The 19,584-nt window shown below is 37.6% G+C and overlaps 1 protein-coding gene across 1 annotated transcript in view; it reads left to right on the top strand.

The window, feature by feature from the left end:
• LOC126183822 (retinoid-inducible serine carboxypeptidase-like) overlaps nucleotides 1-19,357 on the top strand; it is a 142,570-nt gene extending 123,213 nt beyond the window's left edge. Inside the window, exon 9 of the mRNA XM_049926078.1 lies at nucleotides 19,207-19,357. Coding sequence (XP_049782035.1) covers nucleotides 19,207-19,269 — 63 coding nt within the window. The 3' untranslated portion in view covers nucleotides 19,270-19,357. The remainder of the gene's footprint in view (nucleotides 1-19,206) is intronic.
• The last annotated feature ends 227 nt before the right edge of the window (nucleotides 19,358-19,584 follow it).

Here is a 19,584-nt window from a genome sequence, read left to right as displayed (position 1 = left end):
CACAAAATGGGAAAAGGTACCAGCTCACTTTATTTTATTTATTTATTCATCCAGTAAATCTGTACAGATTGTGGGATGTCACACACACACACACACACACACACACACACACACACACACAATCACACATGTTACGTATAACTTGAAGATTATTTTAATAGTACAATAAATTCATTATATTTTATCTTGGTTTAGCAGCAGTAGTAGTTTTTGCATATTCTTGCTTCATGTCTGTTGTACTTCACAAGGTTTAGGGATTCTGCCACGTAATAGAAGCAGTGATCTAATGAGAATACCCTTAGGGATTTGTGAAACATAGAAAATGAAGAAATAATTTTAATTTGATGTAGCAGACTATTGTACATTTGTATTGTGCTATTTGTACTGGAGGTTTTAAAGACTGTTGTCCTTACTGACTGAACTTGGAGTTTGTTATTTTGTCTGGTATTATGTTCATGTACACTAAAGTTTTTATTTATCGCTTTGATATTTTTCCTCGCATATTTACAATTTTCTAGAGTAAAAAGACAGGGGAGATGGAGAATGGAAGACTTCTGAAAGAGGATCCTACATGAGTCAGTCTGTTTCACATGGTGCATTGCTCGTATAGCTCTTTTTGGGTCCGGAAGATTACTGAGCTAGCAGCTGTGCTCCCCAGAATATAACTCCACACTGTAAAATACTGTGGAACTGGGCAAAGTACGCAATTCCAACAGTAAGGAAGCTTTGTTTGGATGCATTGCTACAGGTGATAGGGTTATTTGTTGTTGTGCAAGTGGAAGTGCAGGCAACATTTTCTTCTGGATTGTCTTATTAACATTATTAACAAAATTGGAGTTTAGCCACTAACATGAGCAGTATATTTGATTGTGTTCATTTCCTGTCTGAAAACAGAATGGTGTGTAATCTATCACCTATGAATCACCGCTTCCATGGTAGTTGGCTTCCTCTAAATAGCAAGTTTAAAACATTCTTTAAGACTGCAAAGTTTTTCCAGAACCAGCAAGAAAGCAGTCCTGGATTCTGATGTGCCCACTGGCTACAAAACTACATGCTCAAATTAAGCTGCACAAAAACAAGTCACCTATCCATCCAATTCTTAATACAGGAGTGCAAGGCAGTGAGTGGGATATCATACCAAAAAGCTTGTAACTTCATACTTGAATCAAAATGAAGTAACCCAATTTCTTGGTATAATTCTAAAATTCAGTTATTTTAGGTTTGGGAACAACTTTTTCTTACAAAGCCATGGCTAAACCATGGGCACTTTGTTATCTTATTTGGTTAGCAAACATTTTTGCTAAACAGTGCAAACTCCAGGTTGAAATATCAGCAATATGAGGGAAGAGATAGATTGCTACTCACCATAAAGATGGCATGCTGAGTTGCAGTCACAAACCAGAAGACTGTTACACATTTACCTTTGGGCCAGAGCCTTTTCCAGGAAAAGAAACACACACACATTCATGCCCAAAAGCAAGCACACCTCACACATGCATGAACACAATCTGTAGCATCTCAAATGGACATATTTGAATCAGTTTCAATTTTTAATTAGTGGGACCAGTACAAAAATTAAAAAATGTAAGCACACTAACCAGAATTTTTCCATTGCATTAAACATTTTAATAATGCTACCAATGACAAGTAATGCTCATTATCATTCTGAAATTTATCTACAGTTGTCAGTTTGATTTGTAAAATGACTCCCAAACTTAGAAAATTAAGATACTACAGTCTTATACAACCCTCATGTTCTCTAATAGCGTCTACTAGCATTCATACAGTATGACCATGTCAGTTTCCTCCAAGACTTACTAGTGGTGATGTCTGCACACAATTTTATTATTTCTTCATGACAGCCAAGGTAGCTGTGTTTCTAAGTACTATCAGGAGTTCAACAATGTTAAGTTGCTACTGTGCTAAATTTATGGGATTATGATGCCACAGTTTCATATTCGTCCACATATCTGCTGTTATTTTCAAGTCCAAATTAGAAAGTCCCTCAATAAAAACCCATAATTTTCTAAGATTATTGATGGATCTTCCAGCATCCATTGCAGTTGATGATGCCAGAATATGTAGCTTAGAGAATATTGGAAGATCATATTGGTTTAATGGCTCAATGTAATCCAGCAGTCTCCTTCATAGTAGGTACTACTAGTCTTTTTTTTTTTTTTTTTTTTTTTACATAATGGCCTCTTATTTGTATGAATGCTGTTGTTGATATAACCTGAAGTAGTGACTCATTATTATGAAACTGGTTGCACCTTGATACCACAATAAACAAGAATTAACAGTTACAAGCAAAATCTGCAATACTGGGTGATTCAAAAAAAAGAACAGATTTCAATTGTATTTTACAGAAAAACTATGAAAAAGATAGCAACACATTGTGCATGTCTCTGGATAGAGGGTGGTTCAAACTTTTGACACAGTTGTTCTGTTGTTTATTTATTTGTTTGTAGCAACATGGCAACTACACCACAAGAGAAATTATTTTGTGCATCAGAATTTGCATGAAGTCAATCTATTGTTCAAGTGCAACATGCTACCATAGTTTCAGCGCCAAGCTGCCTCTGCACAAGGAGATTTATGACTAGCATACAAAATTCTTCAAAGCTGGTTGCTCATGCAAAGGGAAGAGCAGTGGTGGGCTGTGCATGTTGGATGAAAATTTCAAGCATATCCAACATGCATTAGATGGAGCCCTGAGAAGTCCACAAGGCAGGCAGTCCAGGAACCTCAACTTTTCAGACATCAGTATGGTGTGTTCTAAAATGATGCCTGCATATGAAGCCTTACAAGTCACAGTTTCTGGTGGCCATAATTAACATACAAATTTTGCATTTCAATTCTCCAGGATTTGCAGGAGACACTTTTTCTGAATGACTCACCTTTTCAGACAAATTTATATTTCATCTAATGTAAGAATTTGTGGATCACAAAATCCTGGTGTTACTGTTCAACATGAAAGAGGATCACTGAAACTTAAAGTGCTTTGTGCCATTTCTCTTCACAAAGTTTATGGACTTTTTTTAAAAAAAAGTATTTGTAACTACCGGTATCCATAGATTACACTACTGTTGCCCACATAGAACATCTACATAATTATAAAACTATATTACTCAAATTAAAATTTTCAAATGATATATTCCTTAAATCTTAGTTTAAATGTAGGGGGTCCCAAAGACCACATCTCATAGTTAACATTACAGAAAAATAATCTTGTGAGTTAAGGGTTAATGGACTCACCAACCTTTCTGACATTTGGTCCATAAATGACATGATACAGAATTGCCCAGAACTAGTATGGACTTTTGAATTACATGCTGCCACAACAAATGATTGGCATGTATCCCAGCCATTTTGGTGCAAGCTGACATAGAAGCTCAACATCCTACCAATAGGATGATGCACATTCTCCATCTTACCATTAGTTTGTTAGTGTAGTGGTCTAGTACTTAATTTCCAAGCCCTTAGCAAACAACATGAAATATGTAACTTGGCCTGTGATTATGGTTTCCAGCACACCAGATTTGAGTAACAAGCTGTTGATCAATGTTTGCACCACTTTTGTTGCTTGTTGATTAGGGATGCTGGTCATTTTTATGTATTGAGAAAAGTGATAAATAATAATACAAAATGGTTCCTGCAGGAGTCTGGTTAAATGGTCCAAAGATACCCGTCCCAATCATTCAATGAGGTTCACCTGCCTCTGAAATGATACTAACTTATGGCTTATATACACTTGTTGCACATTGTGTACAAATTGTTAGGTACTTGTTCACATCTTCCTTCCTTGTCTTCTAGCATTAATGCTCCGCTACTCTCTTAATCATTGTTATACGATCTCCATGCGCAGACAACATGTGATCATATACATCCTTCAGAACTTCTTTCTTCAGCTTAGCTGGCACTACTATGTTTGGCCCCATCTTAGTCATCTTACTTAACAGCCCATCACATGTAACAAAGCTGCAGCTGTGTAGCATACAGCCTGCAGTTTGCAACAGTATACTCCATTGCTTGCCATTCTACAGGGCCATGTTTCTTACCAGGCTTCTGTACAGCTTTCGGATTTGTTCAGTCTTGATGCCCCTCTCATGAGCCTACTAGAAGGGCCCTTTAGCCCTAAGAACCATTTAAGAGCTGCATGGTAAGTTACCACCTTAAATTTCTTCCCATATTAATAACATCAAAAATATAAAATCCTATATATCAAACTGAACATTTCCTTTTCTGTTGTGGAACAGTTCCTCTCCACTCTTCTTAAGAGTCAATGCTACAGTATATTCTTCACCACCTGCCACTTGACTCAACACATCTCAAAGCCTTATTGGAAGTGTCATGTGATGGCACAAAAACTTTTTCATAATCCAGATAAACTAACACTGGACTTGATGTTAATGCTTTCTTCAATTCCTCAAATGCATCGTGGCATTCCTTTTCCCATTTGAACAACTTTATGCCTTTCTTTAATACCTATGAAAGTGGTCTCACCACATTTATGAACTCTTTTACAAATTTTATATGATAACTTTCCAAACCAAAAAATGATTGTAACTCTTCACTGTTCCTAGGAACGGGAAAATCTTGCACTGCCTGTACCAACTTTGGGTGTGTTTTAACCTCCCTCATTATTTATTATGTGCCCCAATAACTCAACTTTTTCCAAAGCAAAATGACATTTCTCAACACTTAGCATCATGTGCTACATGTAATCTTTTAAAACCCTCTCATAACCATTGAATGTGCTCTGTTGTATAATCTGTGAAGACAGTTATATCATCAAGTTATACCATACATCAATGATGTATTTATATGATCCAACAACTGCTGAAATGTTACTGGCTCATATTTAATGTGAATGGCATCTTTTAATATTGACAATGACCTCAGAGGCTCAATAATGCTGTCTTCAGTTGGTTGTCAGGAGATACCACTAACTGATGGTACCTACTTCTTAGAGTCATGTTTCTTAGAACCATCTGGTGACTTATTTGGCACAATCAGCATGGCAGCTGCCCATGAACTAGTGCTCCCCTGTGTTATCTGTCTTCTAACTTCTGGCTACTAAAATCTTCCATAACTGGCTCTAAACAGCAAGGTATACAGTATAGTTTATGGTATATGGTATATACCATGGTATGGTATGGTATATGGTATGGTATATTCCCTGTAGGAGTTCCGTGTTGTGCCACAGGTGTTGCTGGCAATGTGGGTCTTGAGGGGAAAACAAATCCTCAATCTCTAATAGTAATTTCTCCATTTCCACTCTTTCCAGTAATTTTAGATGCTCTCTTTTCCTACATGTACGGTTTTAGCAGCAGACTATGTCTGATCATGGTGCACATTTGCTATGTCCCAACTGTCTTCATTAGATATCTAGATTAATTACCAACAATCCTTTGGACACCTTTACCACATTTGCCCCAAAATTATCTGCATATATGAGTACTGTTTTCCTGCCACTTTTTGTACGTATGTAAACAATGCCTCATCTCACAAAGCTGCATTATGTATCCAACACATAATTTCCTACAAGTGGTTCTACCATACACATCATATTAAGTGGCCACTCTGCTTTCACACTCACCCAGAGCAACTTTCCAGTGCCTTTCAGTGCAATATCATGCAGATTAAGCCTTAGTGTAGTTGTCCACAGTTCAGGGGGTTTATCCCTTAAAATATATGAGTCTCCTACTTCAGTTGTGATCGTTTCCCCTATCTAGATTGTTGTGCCTCTAAATTTAACAACATGTCACCTAGGGTCAGTGTTGGCATGCCCCAATCTGAAAATTCAATACTGCTGAATTCAGTAACACTCAGGCAAATTACAGCATGGTGGGTTCAGTTGCCTCCAAGCTATAAATTCCACAGATGCCACTCACACATGCACTCCTGTGTCCAATGAAAACTTGTACTTCTTGTCTCTCACAAATCTCACTATACCACATTCTGCCTCAGCACACATACTTGTAGCATCAAAATTGGCCGGGAATACCACTTGGCAGATTTGGGGTTCCCTGTTGTTTTTCCTTGGCATAATGTTAGATCAGCATCTCTCTTGGGAGCATCATATCAATTTCTTATGCCAAAAACTTAGCAAATCAGTTTATGCAATGTGGACAATGTCACAATTTCTTAAATATGAGAAAATGAGTATAATCTACTATGCTTTAGTGTATCCATACCTCACATAAGGAATTGAAGTATGGGGATGTGCTGCTGCCAAGCATGTAAGTAGGGTATTCATCTTTCAAAAATAGGCAGTTAGGATCATGTGTAAACTTAGATATAATGAGTCTTGCAAAACAGTTTTTAAAATTAAGAAACTACTAACACTCCCGTCACTATATATTTTTAAAACGGTTCAGGTGATGCTAAAATACAAGCAGTACAATGATCTAAATAGAGAAGTGCACATGTACAATACTAGGAGGGACGATGATTATCACCTGGAAAGAAATAATAAAAAATGTGCAGACAAGAGCCCCTATTATATGGGGATCAAATTTTATAACAAACTTCCAAAAAAAATTAAAAATCTTAAGTTGAAGCTGCCTTGAAATTGCCTTGAAGGAGTTCTTCAGCAATAAGTGTTTTTATAGTATTAAGGAATTCCTCTTAGAGGAGTAGAATACTTTTTATCTGTTAGACCTATTTTATATAATTGTTTTCCACAATGTTATAAGGGGAAATGATCAATAAGTAAACTATCCAAAACAAATCCTTGTATTTGTCCATGGAGAATGAATAAATAAATAAATAATATTTGTCTATTTTCACCTTGCACATTCTTACTGCCATACAGTCACATTGGTGGTGGCCAACCATACCACACCAACTGCAATGAGGCAGCTGATATTGCCTAAGGACATGCCCTGTCTGTCCACATCTGTAATGCTTTACACTAGTGGAAAAAGACATCTTGCTACATCAACTTCCTCAAACTCTGTAATCAAAAGGACAGCACAGAACTTCTTTTGAAATAGCTGTCCTAACCTTTCTAGACATTTAGGGTGGTAGGTTCCAAAAAAAGATGTCTAATGCCCTATGTTAATCTTTCTGCAGTATGGCCCTACTTGCATCATCATTCTCCCCCGCCTCATATGTTTGCTAATTAATCTCATGTATTCTATCCCAAAATTTCCCACTGATTCAGTGTGCTTCTTTACTGAGTACTCAATGCTCACAGATAAATCTCACATTATTCCATCTCACATATATGTACAGCATGCCTCATTAAATGCCTGTCACTTTCTCAACCCTTTCTTCACCCCTCTGTGCACCTGACATAGGTTTTCATTTCCATTACCAACCATACATTCACAATTTGTAGTAATTGATCCTATGATCACCCTCCAATCTTAACTGCTAATTACAGGAAACACATTACATCTTCAGCTTACTTTGCAGAGAAGGAAGTAATCAAAGTGGCAGTGCTTGGATCTACTAGAGGAAAAGGTTGTTTGGTTAATGCTAGTTGTTCATCTTTAGCTGCAAGCTGTCCAAGTATGTCAGTTTTATCCACCATTAAACAGTGGAAAATCCAGGATGTAATGTAACAATATAATGAAAAGGATAGTTGCCACTCACTATATAGCAGAGATGCTGAGACACAGAAAGGCACAACAAAAAGATTGTCAGGAAGTTATCTTTCAGCCAACAAGGCCTATGTCAAAAGTAGACAACAGACACACACACAGACACACACACACACACACACACACACACACACACACACACACACACACACACACAACTTGCACACAACTTGCACACACATGACCCCAGCACAGTGTCTGGCAGCTGGAGCCCGACTGCAAGCAACAAGGAGTACATTATGGGAGAGGCAACTAGGTGGGGGTAAGGAGAAGGCAATGAAATGCATGGGAAAAATCAGGAAAAGGATGAAATGGATGACATAAGGGAAAACAAGGTGAAATCTGAGGGAGTAGGCCGATCGCGAAAGGCAGAAACCACCTGAAACTAGTGTGAAGTCACAATGAGATCTAAGAAAAAACAAAAATATTTTTTTAATGTGTGTTTCAAGTCTGTGGATGGATAAGTATGAGGAAAGGGGATGGAAGTTGTGACTAAAGTAGGTGAAATTGATAGGTGCGAACTAGAATAGAGAGTGGGAGGTGTGGGGAAGGCTCGGTAGGATGAGATACAAAATCATATCGCGCAGGTAAGGTGTAGTAATTAACACAAGAAAATACACAAGGGTGGCACAGGGAGAGTGATCAGTATGAAGATGTAGGATTAATGATATTGTCAGCAGTAATGTGGGATATGAGATGTTGCACCAACAATCAGTGTAGACTTGTAATGATCTGTTGTGCATGGCCACTACGGTTGATACAGTCTGCCTCATAAGTGGAGCATGCAGTGCAGTTTTTAAGGCAATAAGAGAAAAACAGGAAAGAAGAGAAAGAAGGACAGACACTGAGTATAGTAATGCAATAGAAAATAGGGACAAAGGAAAACAGCATGGTTTAGTGTCTGGGAAGAATGATTGTCGGTAAGCCTCTGTATTGGCTCTAATTTCTTGGATTTTCTCCTCATGGTCAATACGCAAGATGTATATGGAGGGAAGCAATCAGTTGTTCAACTCTTCCCCAAAAGTGCTGTCCTGAAATTTCAATAGTAAATCTCCCCCTGATGCACAAAGTGTATCTTGTAACATCTGACAGTGGAGTTTGTTTAGCATCTCCATAACGATCTCTCACCAGCTAAATGATCCCATGATGAAACACACCACTCTTTGTTGGATCTTCTCTATCTCCTTTATCAGTCCTATGTGATAGGGATCCCCGTTAGATGAACAATACTCAAGAATCGGGCAGACAAGCGGCTTATAAGCCACTTATTTCATGGATGAGTTATGTTTCCTTAAGATTCTTTCAATGAATCTGCTTTTCTCACTATTGTTTTATGTGGAAACTCCAGTTAAGATTGCTCTGGATAGTTACACCTAAATATTTTATGGCAGATGCTGACTCCAGCTGTTTGTCATCAATAGTGTAGCTGTACAGTCAGGGATTTCTTTTCCTATGTATGCGCAATATGTTACATTTATTTATGATCAGGGTCAACTGCCAGAGTCTGCACCATTCATCAATTCTCTGCAGGTCGTTCTGCAAATTCTTACTATCTCCTGGTGTTGCTACTTTGATATAGGCAACTGCATCATCTGCGAATAGTTTTAAAGAGCATTCAACGCTTTCTACAAGATTGTTTATATATATTGTAAACAGCAATGGCCCTATCCAACTACCTTATGGTACTCCAGATGTTACCTTTACATCTGTCAATTTTGTTCTGTTAAGAGCAACATGTTGAGTTCTATCTGCAAGAGTGTCTTGAATACAATTGCAAGTCTGCTCCAATACTCTATAAGCTCATATTTTTTCCATTAAATAACAATGTGGGAGAGTCTCGAATGCCTTACTAAAATCAGGGTATATGGCATCACCATGAGCGCCATAGCCCACTGCACTGTGGATCACATGGAGGAACAGAGTGAGCTGAGTTTCACAGGATTTCTGTTTGCGAAATCCATGATAATGTTTATAGAGGTGATGTTGATTCTCCAAAAAAGTCATAATTCTTGAGCATAGAATATGTCCAATAATTCTACAACAGATTGACATCAATGATGTAGGTCTATAATTGTGTGGATCTGTCTTAAAAATGGGAATGACCTGCACTTTTTTTCCAGTCATTAGGTAACTTTCATTGCTCAAGCAATCTACAATAAATTCCTGCCTAACACTGTTCGGGAGCAAGTTTTTTCATATAATCTTTGTAGAATTTATAGGTATCTCATCTGGTCCTGGCACATTTCCATTACTAAGTGATTGTAGCTACTTTTCAGTTCTGCAATCGGTTGTCTCAATATCTGCCATTTTGACATTCATACAACAATTGAAAGGATGGACAGTGTTACGATCTTCTGTGGTGAAACAACTTTGGAAGACCAAATTCAGTATAGTATTTTGGCCTTCTTGCTGTTATCTTCTTTTTCAGTGCCAGTGTGGTCACTGAGAGAGTGAATAGATGATTTTGACCCACTTACTGATTTTACGTACAACCAAAATCTCTTATGGTTTTTACTCAGGTTGGTTGACAACGTCTTACTTTTAAAATCATTGAACTCTTCTCCCATTGCTCTCCTTATGCTCATTTTTGCTTTGTTCAGCTTTGGTTTGTCTGCTAGGTTTTTACTTCTCTTGAATTTGAGATGAAGTGCTCTTTGTTTATGTAGCGCTTTTCTAACATGGCTATTAAACCATGGTGCATCTTCCCCACCCCTTAAAACCTTACTTGGAATATCCCTTTGAATTTTTTCCATTTCTTCTCCACATCTTTGTCCTTATCACCAAATATTTAATGCTGACTGCTGAGATATTCTGTAATTTGTATACTGTTACCCTTGCTGAGCAAATATATCTTCCTACCCTTCTTAACATTCCTTCTAGGACCTGTTGTCATAGATGCTGTCATAGCCTTATGATCACTGATACCTTCTTCTATGTTAACTAATTTGAAAAGTTCAGGGCTGTTTGTTGTCAGGAGGTCTACGATGTTACCCTCATGAGTTTGTTCTCTAACTGTCTGCTCAAGGTAATTTTTGGACAAGACATCCAGAACAATTCCACATGAATTCCTGTCTCTGTCACCAGTTTCAGTGGCATAACACTCCCAATCTATACCTGACAAGTTGAAGTCACCCCCTATTACAGTGGCATGATCAGGAAAATTATTAATGATATTCTGTAAATTCTGTCTGAAGCTCTCTACAAGTACAGATGCTGATCCAGGCAGTCTATAAAAGCAGCCAATCACCATTTTTGACTGTTCTTTGATACTCAATTTCACCCAGATTAATTCACATTCAGAATCCATGATAAGCTCGCTAGATTTTATCGAATTTTTTACTTAAACTCACTGCCATCATTACCAACTAACCTATCCTTATGGTAAACATTCCAATCTGAACTTAGGATTTTGTTGTCATTGATGTCTGGTTTCAACCAGCTTTCTGTTCCCAATACTATCTTGGATTCCCATTAAAGTTCCCAAAGCAGCTCTGTAATACTTGTGTGTTGTTCAAACCTACTGTTAACAAATCCAGAAGTCTGCTTCTGAATTGCTTCAATGTCTTTCATTAATCTGATTTGGTGCAAATCTCAAGCACTACTCAAGAATGGGTTGCACTAGTATCCTATATGTGGTCTCTTTTGCAGATGAACCACACTTTCTCAAAATTCTCACAATAAACTGAAGTCAATCATTCATCTTCCCTAACACTGTCCTCATTTACTCATTCAGTTTCATATTGCTTTGCAGCATTATACCCATATATTTAAATGATCTTTCTGTGACACTACTAATGCTTCATTCAAACATTACTGGTTTCTTTCTCCTACTCATCTGCATTAACTTACATTTTTCTACATTTACAGCTAGCTGCCATTCATAACATCAACTAGAAATTTTGTTTAAGTCATATTCTTCTCTGTTTGGCAGTCGACATACTTTTATGCTTCTTACAAACACATTATTTCACTTGGCACTCTGACAGCTATATTCCTCACCATAGTGGCCTTCACTTGGCTACACATAAACTCGAGACACTGTAAAGATATAGATACCTTACAATGTGCAGTCTCACTGAATCAGAATGTTTGCCCAAGGTAATTGGTTATGAAACAGAATTCATTTCCCAGATGTGGCAACATAACTGCAGACTTGTTAAAGCTTCCCATACTGAGAAAACAACTTTACTGATCACTGAAGATTGAGTGATCATGACTAGATATACTCAACACTCTTTGACACACCAACTGTGCCACAAAGGGTCCACTAGTTGTCTCCTACATCCATGAGGGCTGTTGACCAAATCCTCAGTTTTGTTTATTTCTTGCTGATAGACTAAATTGTTTAAACATTAACCTCTTTCAGCCAATAAGCTCTAGAAACAGGCTGTAGGCATTTTCAGTGGCCCTTTCCTGTTCCTTGTAATGGCACTCCTCTACAAAGTGCTGCTCCTGCCAGCACTTCTTGGATGTTTATTTCCAATAGATGTAAAACACTTGCTATTATAAGAAATAAATTAGTCTTTAAGCCAGCATATTGGGTCCCAACCACAAACCACTTAAATAGATTGTGGAAAAGTCACTCCATCATCTCCAGGCTGGCCAAAAGCCCCTTCCACCAGATTCCAGAAACTGGTCCTGGCATGCTCCATCGTGAAGAGGATGGTTCCAAAGCATGGCCAAGATTGATGCATTACAAGTTGTTTTTGAACTGACAGTATTCTATCATATTTTTAGTATGTACTGTAAGGAGGGTCCTAGTTTCTTGATTCCATGTGCTTTGGTTTGGCATTTTTTATTTCATGTGTTTGCAGTTATTTGTAGGTAATGATAAGTTACTGTGCCAGTGTCACTTCTTAAATGTACATGTATGTATATATTAAATTTAGATATTAGTAATTGTAAAGATAATCCACTTAACATTATATGAGGCTTGCCCAGAAAGTAAAGCAATGCAGTTTTTTCTTCAACAATTCCTTATTGAACATAATGAGAATTACACACATGAAAGAATGGTGTTTTATATACAAACCCTATTTTTCCATGTAATCTCCATCCCATTCTATGGCCTTCCTTCAGCACGAAACAAGGGCATGTACGCCATGTTGCTACCAATCCCTGTCCTAGTGGCGGAGCCAGTGCTTCACTTTGTGAATCACCTCCTCATTGTCCTCAAAATGTCTTCCATGAATGGCATCCTTTAATCTGTCCTTGCAAATGATAACATCAGCTCGCTGCAACATGTCAGGAGTGACAGCTGTGGGTGGTCTCACCGATCACTGCAAATCATGGAGCTCTGCCGAACTGCCTTCTGATGACCTCACCCTCCATGACCAGCGACTACCTGTATCTGTCAACAGCAAATGCTCCATAGACTTTGCACAAACTTTTGTGAATATTCCCCACAGTGAGAAATTCAATGACAGCATGTTGCTTGTAATGTACATCACCTACAGACGCCATTTTGAAAATGTCCTTCAGCTACACTATCTGTCAGAAGTGACAGAAACTTGGCATGATCACTAGGAAGACTTCAAATAATACATATGTAACAGTTTGCATTCGTAGCATTGTTTTTGTCTGAGAAAAAAAATGCAGTGCATTACTTTCTGGACAATCCTCATACGTGTAACAACTACACACCTCAATACAGTTGCACAATAACATTTAGTATAAACAAAGTAAAATACGAATTTATAGGCAACCTGATGCCACGGAATTGAGGGAACATTCTGAGTATATCACCTCCAGATGCTATACTTTATCCCATCTTCTATTTTTTTTCTTTTCTTAAAAAAATAGTTGTTATAATTTCGTATAACCTAAATCATATATATGATTAATCAAAATACAAATGTTGCTTAAGAAAAATGTTGCTTAAAAAAACCATAAGAGAAAAGTAATAGCCCATGTCCAGGTGGCAGGAATGGTCAATGGTGCACATGGCATGTGATGGGTAGCCACAATAGTCAACATCAAGTGCAGTGATCAAGAGACCTAATGTCCAGCTGTAATAAACTGGGCAACTAAAAAAAGAACCTCCACTTAAGTTTAGTTCATACCCTTGGTTACAAACCCACGTTCAAAATTAATGAAATGAATTGGTTCAGCTATGTTGCAGCATACTTAATTACTGTTACAGACAATAAAAAACTCAGAATGTCATTTATTCTACATATTTACATTCTAATAAGTTACTGTATTATGTCATAACAAAATTTGTCTTACAAGGGTAATATTTTCAAAACTGAGATATTTTTAATATATTGATCACATTACACATATATAAATTAATTTTTTTCGTCATATTATTATTTCTCTTTGCCCAAAAAAATATACTGAAAAATACAAAGATAGTTTTATGGCTAAAAACAACTTCTCTAAAGTCTTCTATAACCACAGGGATGAGTCAGCCTCTATTCCAGATTGTGGGTACAGCATAAATATTCACACTTACACACACACACACACACACACACACACACACACGCACACACACTTAACATAAAATACATAAACAGCATACTTTCAGGAAGTATATGAATTTTTAGCTTTTATTGGTAAAAGAGCTCACATTATGTAATCTTACCCTCCCACACATCACCATTAAAGTTCGCATTCTTTGCACAAATTGTGAAAACTTCGAAAGGAATAAGATTACGAAAAAAGAACTTTTTTACTTATCTTGATTATCTCTGTGTTGTTGTTGTTCTTTGCTGGCTCAAAATCTTGTTGTGTCTAGGAGTAAATTCTTGCTGCTGAAAATTCTGGTTTAACGTTGTGGGTTCCTGAAGATGAAATAACTGATGAAGAGTTGCCTGTTGCTATGAATATCTTTTTATTTTATCCTATTCCTCTAAACCACACCAACTTTATAATTACCATATCCAAAAAAAAACAATAATTGCATTCTTGGTGACACACTTTAAAAAACGCCTTATTCCATCTGAGCAATGCCCATTACTACCTACATTCTGCAGTACTCACAATTTCCAAAGAGTTAACAAAGCAAAAGAGTTTACAAACTTTCTCACCAGGAGAACAATCCTTACCAAATTATATCATTATTTCATAAATTAATCCAGAAACAAATTTAATAATTAGCATCTAATTGCACAATTAATAATATGAATTTTAAGTGTGCCAGAAATTCTGTAATTTCAGTCATTTTTAAAAGAAGATTAATTTTAACTGTAAGTACATACTGATTGTAACACATTAATTTCTTTTTTCTATATTTTTGCCTGAAATATAATACATTGTATACAAAATCATATGAATTCTTTTAGTGAAACAGCGCAACAAACGGTTGCTTCATCAGGAAAGAGGGAAGGAGAGGGAAAGACAAAAGGATATGGGTTTTAAGGGAGAGGGTAAGGAGTCATTCCAATCCTGGGAGCGGAAAGACTTACCTTAGGGGGAAAAAAGGACAGGTATACACTCATACACACACACATATCCATCCGCACATACACAGAAACAAGCAGACATTTGTAAAGGCAAAGAGTTTGGGCAGAGATGTCAGTCGAGGTGGAAGTAAAGAGGCAAAGATGTTGTTGAAAGACAGGTGAGGTATGAGTGGCGGCAACTTGAAATTAGTGGAGGTTGAGGCCTGGCAGATAACGAGAAGAGAGGATATACTGAAGGGCAAGTTCCCATCTCCGGAGTTCTGACAGGTTGGTGTTAGTGGGAAGTATCCAGATAATCCGGACGGTGTAACACTGTGCCAAGATGTGCTGGGCATGCACCAAGGCATGTTTAGCCACAGGGTGATCCTCATTACCAACAAACACTGTCTGCCTGTGTCCATTCATGTGAATGGACAGTTTGTTGCTGGTCATTCCCACATAGAAAGCTTCACAGTGTAGCCGGGTCAGTTGGTAAATCACGTGGCTCTGCCTTTGATCGTGTACACCTTCCGGGTTACAGGACTGGAGTAGGTGGTGGTGGGAGGGTGCATGGGACAGGTTTTACACCGGGGGCGGTTACAAGGGTAGGAGCCAGAGGGTAGGGAAGGTGGTTTGGGGATTTCATAGGGATGAACTAAGAGGTTACGAAATTTTCACTCTACAGCAGAGTGTGCACTGATATGAAACTTCCTGGCAGATTAAAACTGTGTGCCAACCGAGACTCGAACTCGGGACCTTTGCCTTCTCCTTCTAGAAACATCCCCCAGGCTGTGGCTAAGCCATGTCTCCGCAATATCCTTTCTTTCAGGAGTGCTAGTTCTGCAGGGTTTGCAGGAGAGCTTCTGTAAAGTTTGGAAGGTAGGAGGCGAGGTACTGGCAGAAGTAATCCTGTGAGGACAGGTCGTGAGTCTTCAGCAGGTAGCTCAGTTGGTAGAGCACTTGCCTGAAAGCCAAAGGTCCCGAGTTCGAGTCTCGGTCCGGCACACAGTTTTAATCCGCCTGGAAGTGTTCCTTTTGCCTTGTATCATACACATGGATATTAAAGTTTTTATTTATATCTTTTAATTTCTACCTGACATTTTTATAAATTTCTGTTTTACACATACAGTGAATTGAGCTTCATACATTGCTTGTTCTTTTCTGAGTCAACTGAATGTCTTAACTAGTAAGTGTTTTACCCCAGAATATAATTCCGTACAGTAGGATGCTGTGGTATTGTGCAAAGTTGACAATTCAGACAGTATGAATACTTGCTTTAACAGACAATAAACATGGAGTGTAACTTATTTTATTTAGTGTTCCATTTATTTTGATTTTGTGTGAATGTCTTAACTAGGAGGTGTTTTACCCCAGAGCATAATTCTGTACAGTAGGATGCTGTGGTATTGTGCAAATTAGACAATTCAGACAGTGTGTATACTTATTTTAACAGACAGTAAACATGGAGTGTAACATATTTTATTTAGTGTTCCATTTATTTTGATTATGTGCATATGACATTTGAAGTCATTCTGAAGCCATTTTCCTGAAAACTATGTTCCCAAGGAAGATGTACTTTTGTTGGATTTTATTGTCACACTGGCGTTGTATCTGTCACCTTTGAAACAGAAATTTAGGGACCAACCAGTTAGTTGTGCTGCAGTGTTCACTTGGAGAGTTTCCTGTAATAAGCATGCTTGTGTCTTCCGCAAAACAAAAAGTATGGTTAGGTCTAGATCATTTATATACAAGAAAAAAAGGATTGGCCCAAGTATGGATCCTTGAGGAACTCAATATCAGTGAAATTTTTGTTTTTGTCTGGAAATTTCATTAACCTCTTATACATTACTTTTTGTGTTATTTTACTAAAGCCAGATAATAAGGCAGTTTATCTATAGTTTTCTATGTATGATTTGTCTCCTTTCCTATGAATAGGGACTACTTTAGCAAATTTAAAATAGTCTGGATAGTAACTACGTCTCACAGACAGGGACATGAAAAATAGACATAGATGTCAGCATTTGAGAAATGCTGTATAGCTGGGCTCAGAGAAGCCAGTTGGTGCAATCAGAAAATCACTCAGCATTTGAATAGGAGCAATGCCACTACTCAGCGATGTTGGCAAGAATGGGTGAACCATGCCAGACACAGTGACAAGGAGAAAATGGACAACCTAGAGAGACAACAGAACGTGAGGATCGACCATCTGAGAGGCCATTCAGAGCCTGGATTCATCATTAGCATTGATCCAATGTGCAATTGGTGCTCATAGAAAGGGGCATGAGCTAATGGCACCACTTGCACTGACTACCATTGACCTCTGTACACGAACAAGCCTGCCTGCAGTGGGACTGGGCACATTCAACCTGGAATCTGATTGACTAGAGTAGAATTGTCTTCAGTGATGAGTCCTCCTTCAGACTGAGCCCAAATGACCACCAAAAATGTGTCTAGAGATGCCCCAGATGGTGGCAGGATAGCAGCGTGACTTTCACTCTCCATATGGCCAGAGAATCAGGAGTGATGGGCAGGTGGCAATTTCATTCCATAGGAGGGACCCTCTGATTGTCATCTGCAGCACCATTACAGAACAATGGTATGTCACGGATGTTCTATGATCCGTTTTGTTGCCCTTCATGGCAAGCCATCCTGGGCTTTCATTTCCTCAAGATAAAGCTCATTCACACATTGCAAGAATTTCTACTGCTTGTCTTCATGCTTGGCTAATCATACCTTGGCCAATAAGGTCACCAGATCACTCCCCAACTGCGAATGTTTGGAGCATTGTGGCTATGGTCCTCCAATCAGCTTGGATTTTGATTATCTAACATGCCAGTTGGACAGAATCTGGCATAATATCTATCAGGAAGACATTCAGCATCTCTTATCCATTGATACCAAACCTAGCTAACTGCTTGGATAAGGGTCAGAGGCAGACCAATGCATTACTGACTTGTTCGATCTGTGAAGCTCTTTTTCTTGAATGAATCTTCCTTCCTTCTTTTTTATCATATCTGTGTCCATACAGGTACATCATATATACCAATTTCCATCCAATTCAGATAATTCCTAGATGGTTCCTCCATTTTTATTATTGTTTCTACAGGAATCATTTGCTAGTATGTAGTCCAGTATATAAAAGGAAACAATCTGGTCAATATTTAGGCAGTGCTCGGCAATGCACAGATACATGGATACACGTGTACTCAGCAGCCTACCAGAGTATATCAAATGTACTGTAAATAATACTGAAATGTGTAAGAGAGGATTAAGTATTATATTTTGGGGAACTAGGCCATTACCACTTACAACAATTTCAGTTACAAATTACAGTCTTCACAATTGCCATTGTCAAGTAAATAACATAAATGAAAACATGCAACCAGGCATAATACAGACTCTATACCCAACTTCAAATGAGAACTAGTGTTGTCCAGATTACACAACAGACAAATATTCGTATAACTAAGACAAGCTCATGGAAGTAGTATGCCCATATTCCATTGTTCAAATTATCCCAGTTAACAGCTGGATTATGAAATGCCCAAAATAGAGGTAAGAATAGATAACAATGAAGATTGGCAATCACAAGGGTCACTGCAATGTTTAACAGTGCCATACAGGACACGGATCTGTCCCTTATCAAACTCCTTTTAATTCAGTGAAGATTGTCTTGACATAAATTTTAAAATTAATCTCTTAATTTATAGGTAGTGTCAACACTGTAATATTAAAGTCTTTCATAGAGTTAAGTCATTTTGTTATACTGTATTTTAGCAAAACTGGCATCCTTGACAAATTTCCATATACCAGAGACTTATTTCCTTGAGATCCTTGGGATATAATACATGTGATATAACTGAATGCATCTGTTAATAGTTCATTAGCTAATGCATCCAATAATTATTGATTCGACACTGGAAGGAACAACAAAAGGGAAACTTACAGTCAAATATTACAACAAGTAAAATAAATTACTGAGGTTACAAAGAACAACAGAATGTAGAAATAAAATCAACACAAAACTGGAAGAGATGGAAAGTAGCATCAAAACTGTAAAAAGGTTGATAACTGATGTTTGTCATTCAGATGCTGTTAACTAATCTTATTGTTGTATTCTCTTAAAACATTTATCTTTGTAATTTTTCTACCATATTAGATGAGACCATTCTTCAGAATAATTTATAATGTTTATTTCTTCATTTTAGGTTCCAACTGACAATCCTGATGGTGCACTTTGGGTGTTGAAAGATGTCACTCAATATGAGTAAAAACAGTCAAGAAAGAAGAACTGCTCTGAGATTAGTTTAATTTCTTGAGTATGTCTAATGTGTATTATTAGTGATTCACAATAAAATTTTCATGATAAATATATAAAACACGAAACATTCTCCTGTTGCTCCCAATGGACATCATTGTCTTATTTTAAGAAGTAATAGTACCTCCATCAAATATTTTCAGAAGAGGATTTATGTAAGTGCCATAAAGGCAAATGATAACATGGGAAAGATAGTCAGTGTGCACTTGGTATGTATGCCAAAAGGTCCTGTACAATGTGTGAAATTGCTCTGCTGGCAGCTATTCAG

The sequence above is a fragment of the Schistocerca cancellata genome, chromosome 1, assembly GCF_023864275.1.
Source record: "Schistocerca cancellata isolate TAMUIC-IGC-003103 chromosome 1, iqSchCanc2.1, whole genome shotgun sequence".
In the NCBI taxonomy this organism is placed as follows: domain Eukaryota; kingdom Metazoa; phylum Arthropoda; class Insecta; order Orthoptera; family Acrididae; genus Schistocerca; species Schistocerca cancellata.
The sequence above is the reverse complement of the archived record's forward strand: the minus strand, read 5'-3'. Positions and strand labels throughout refer to the sequence as shown.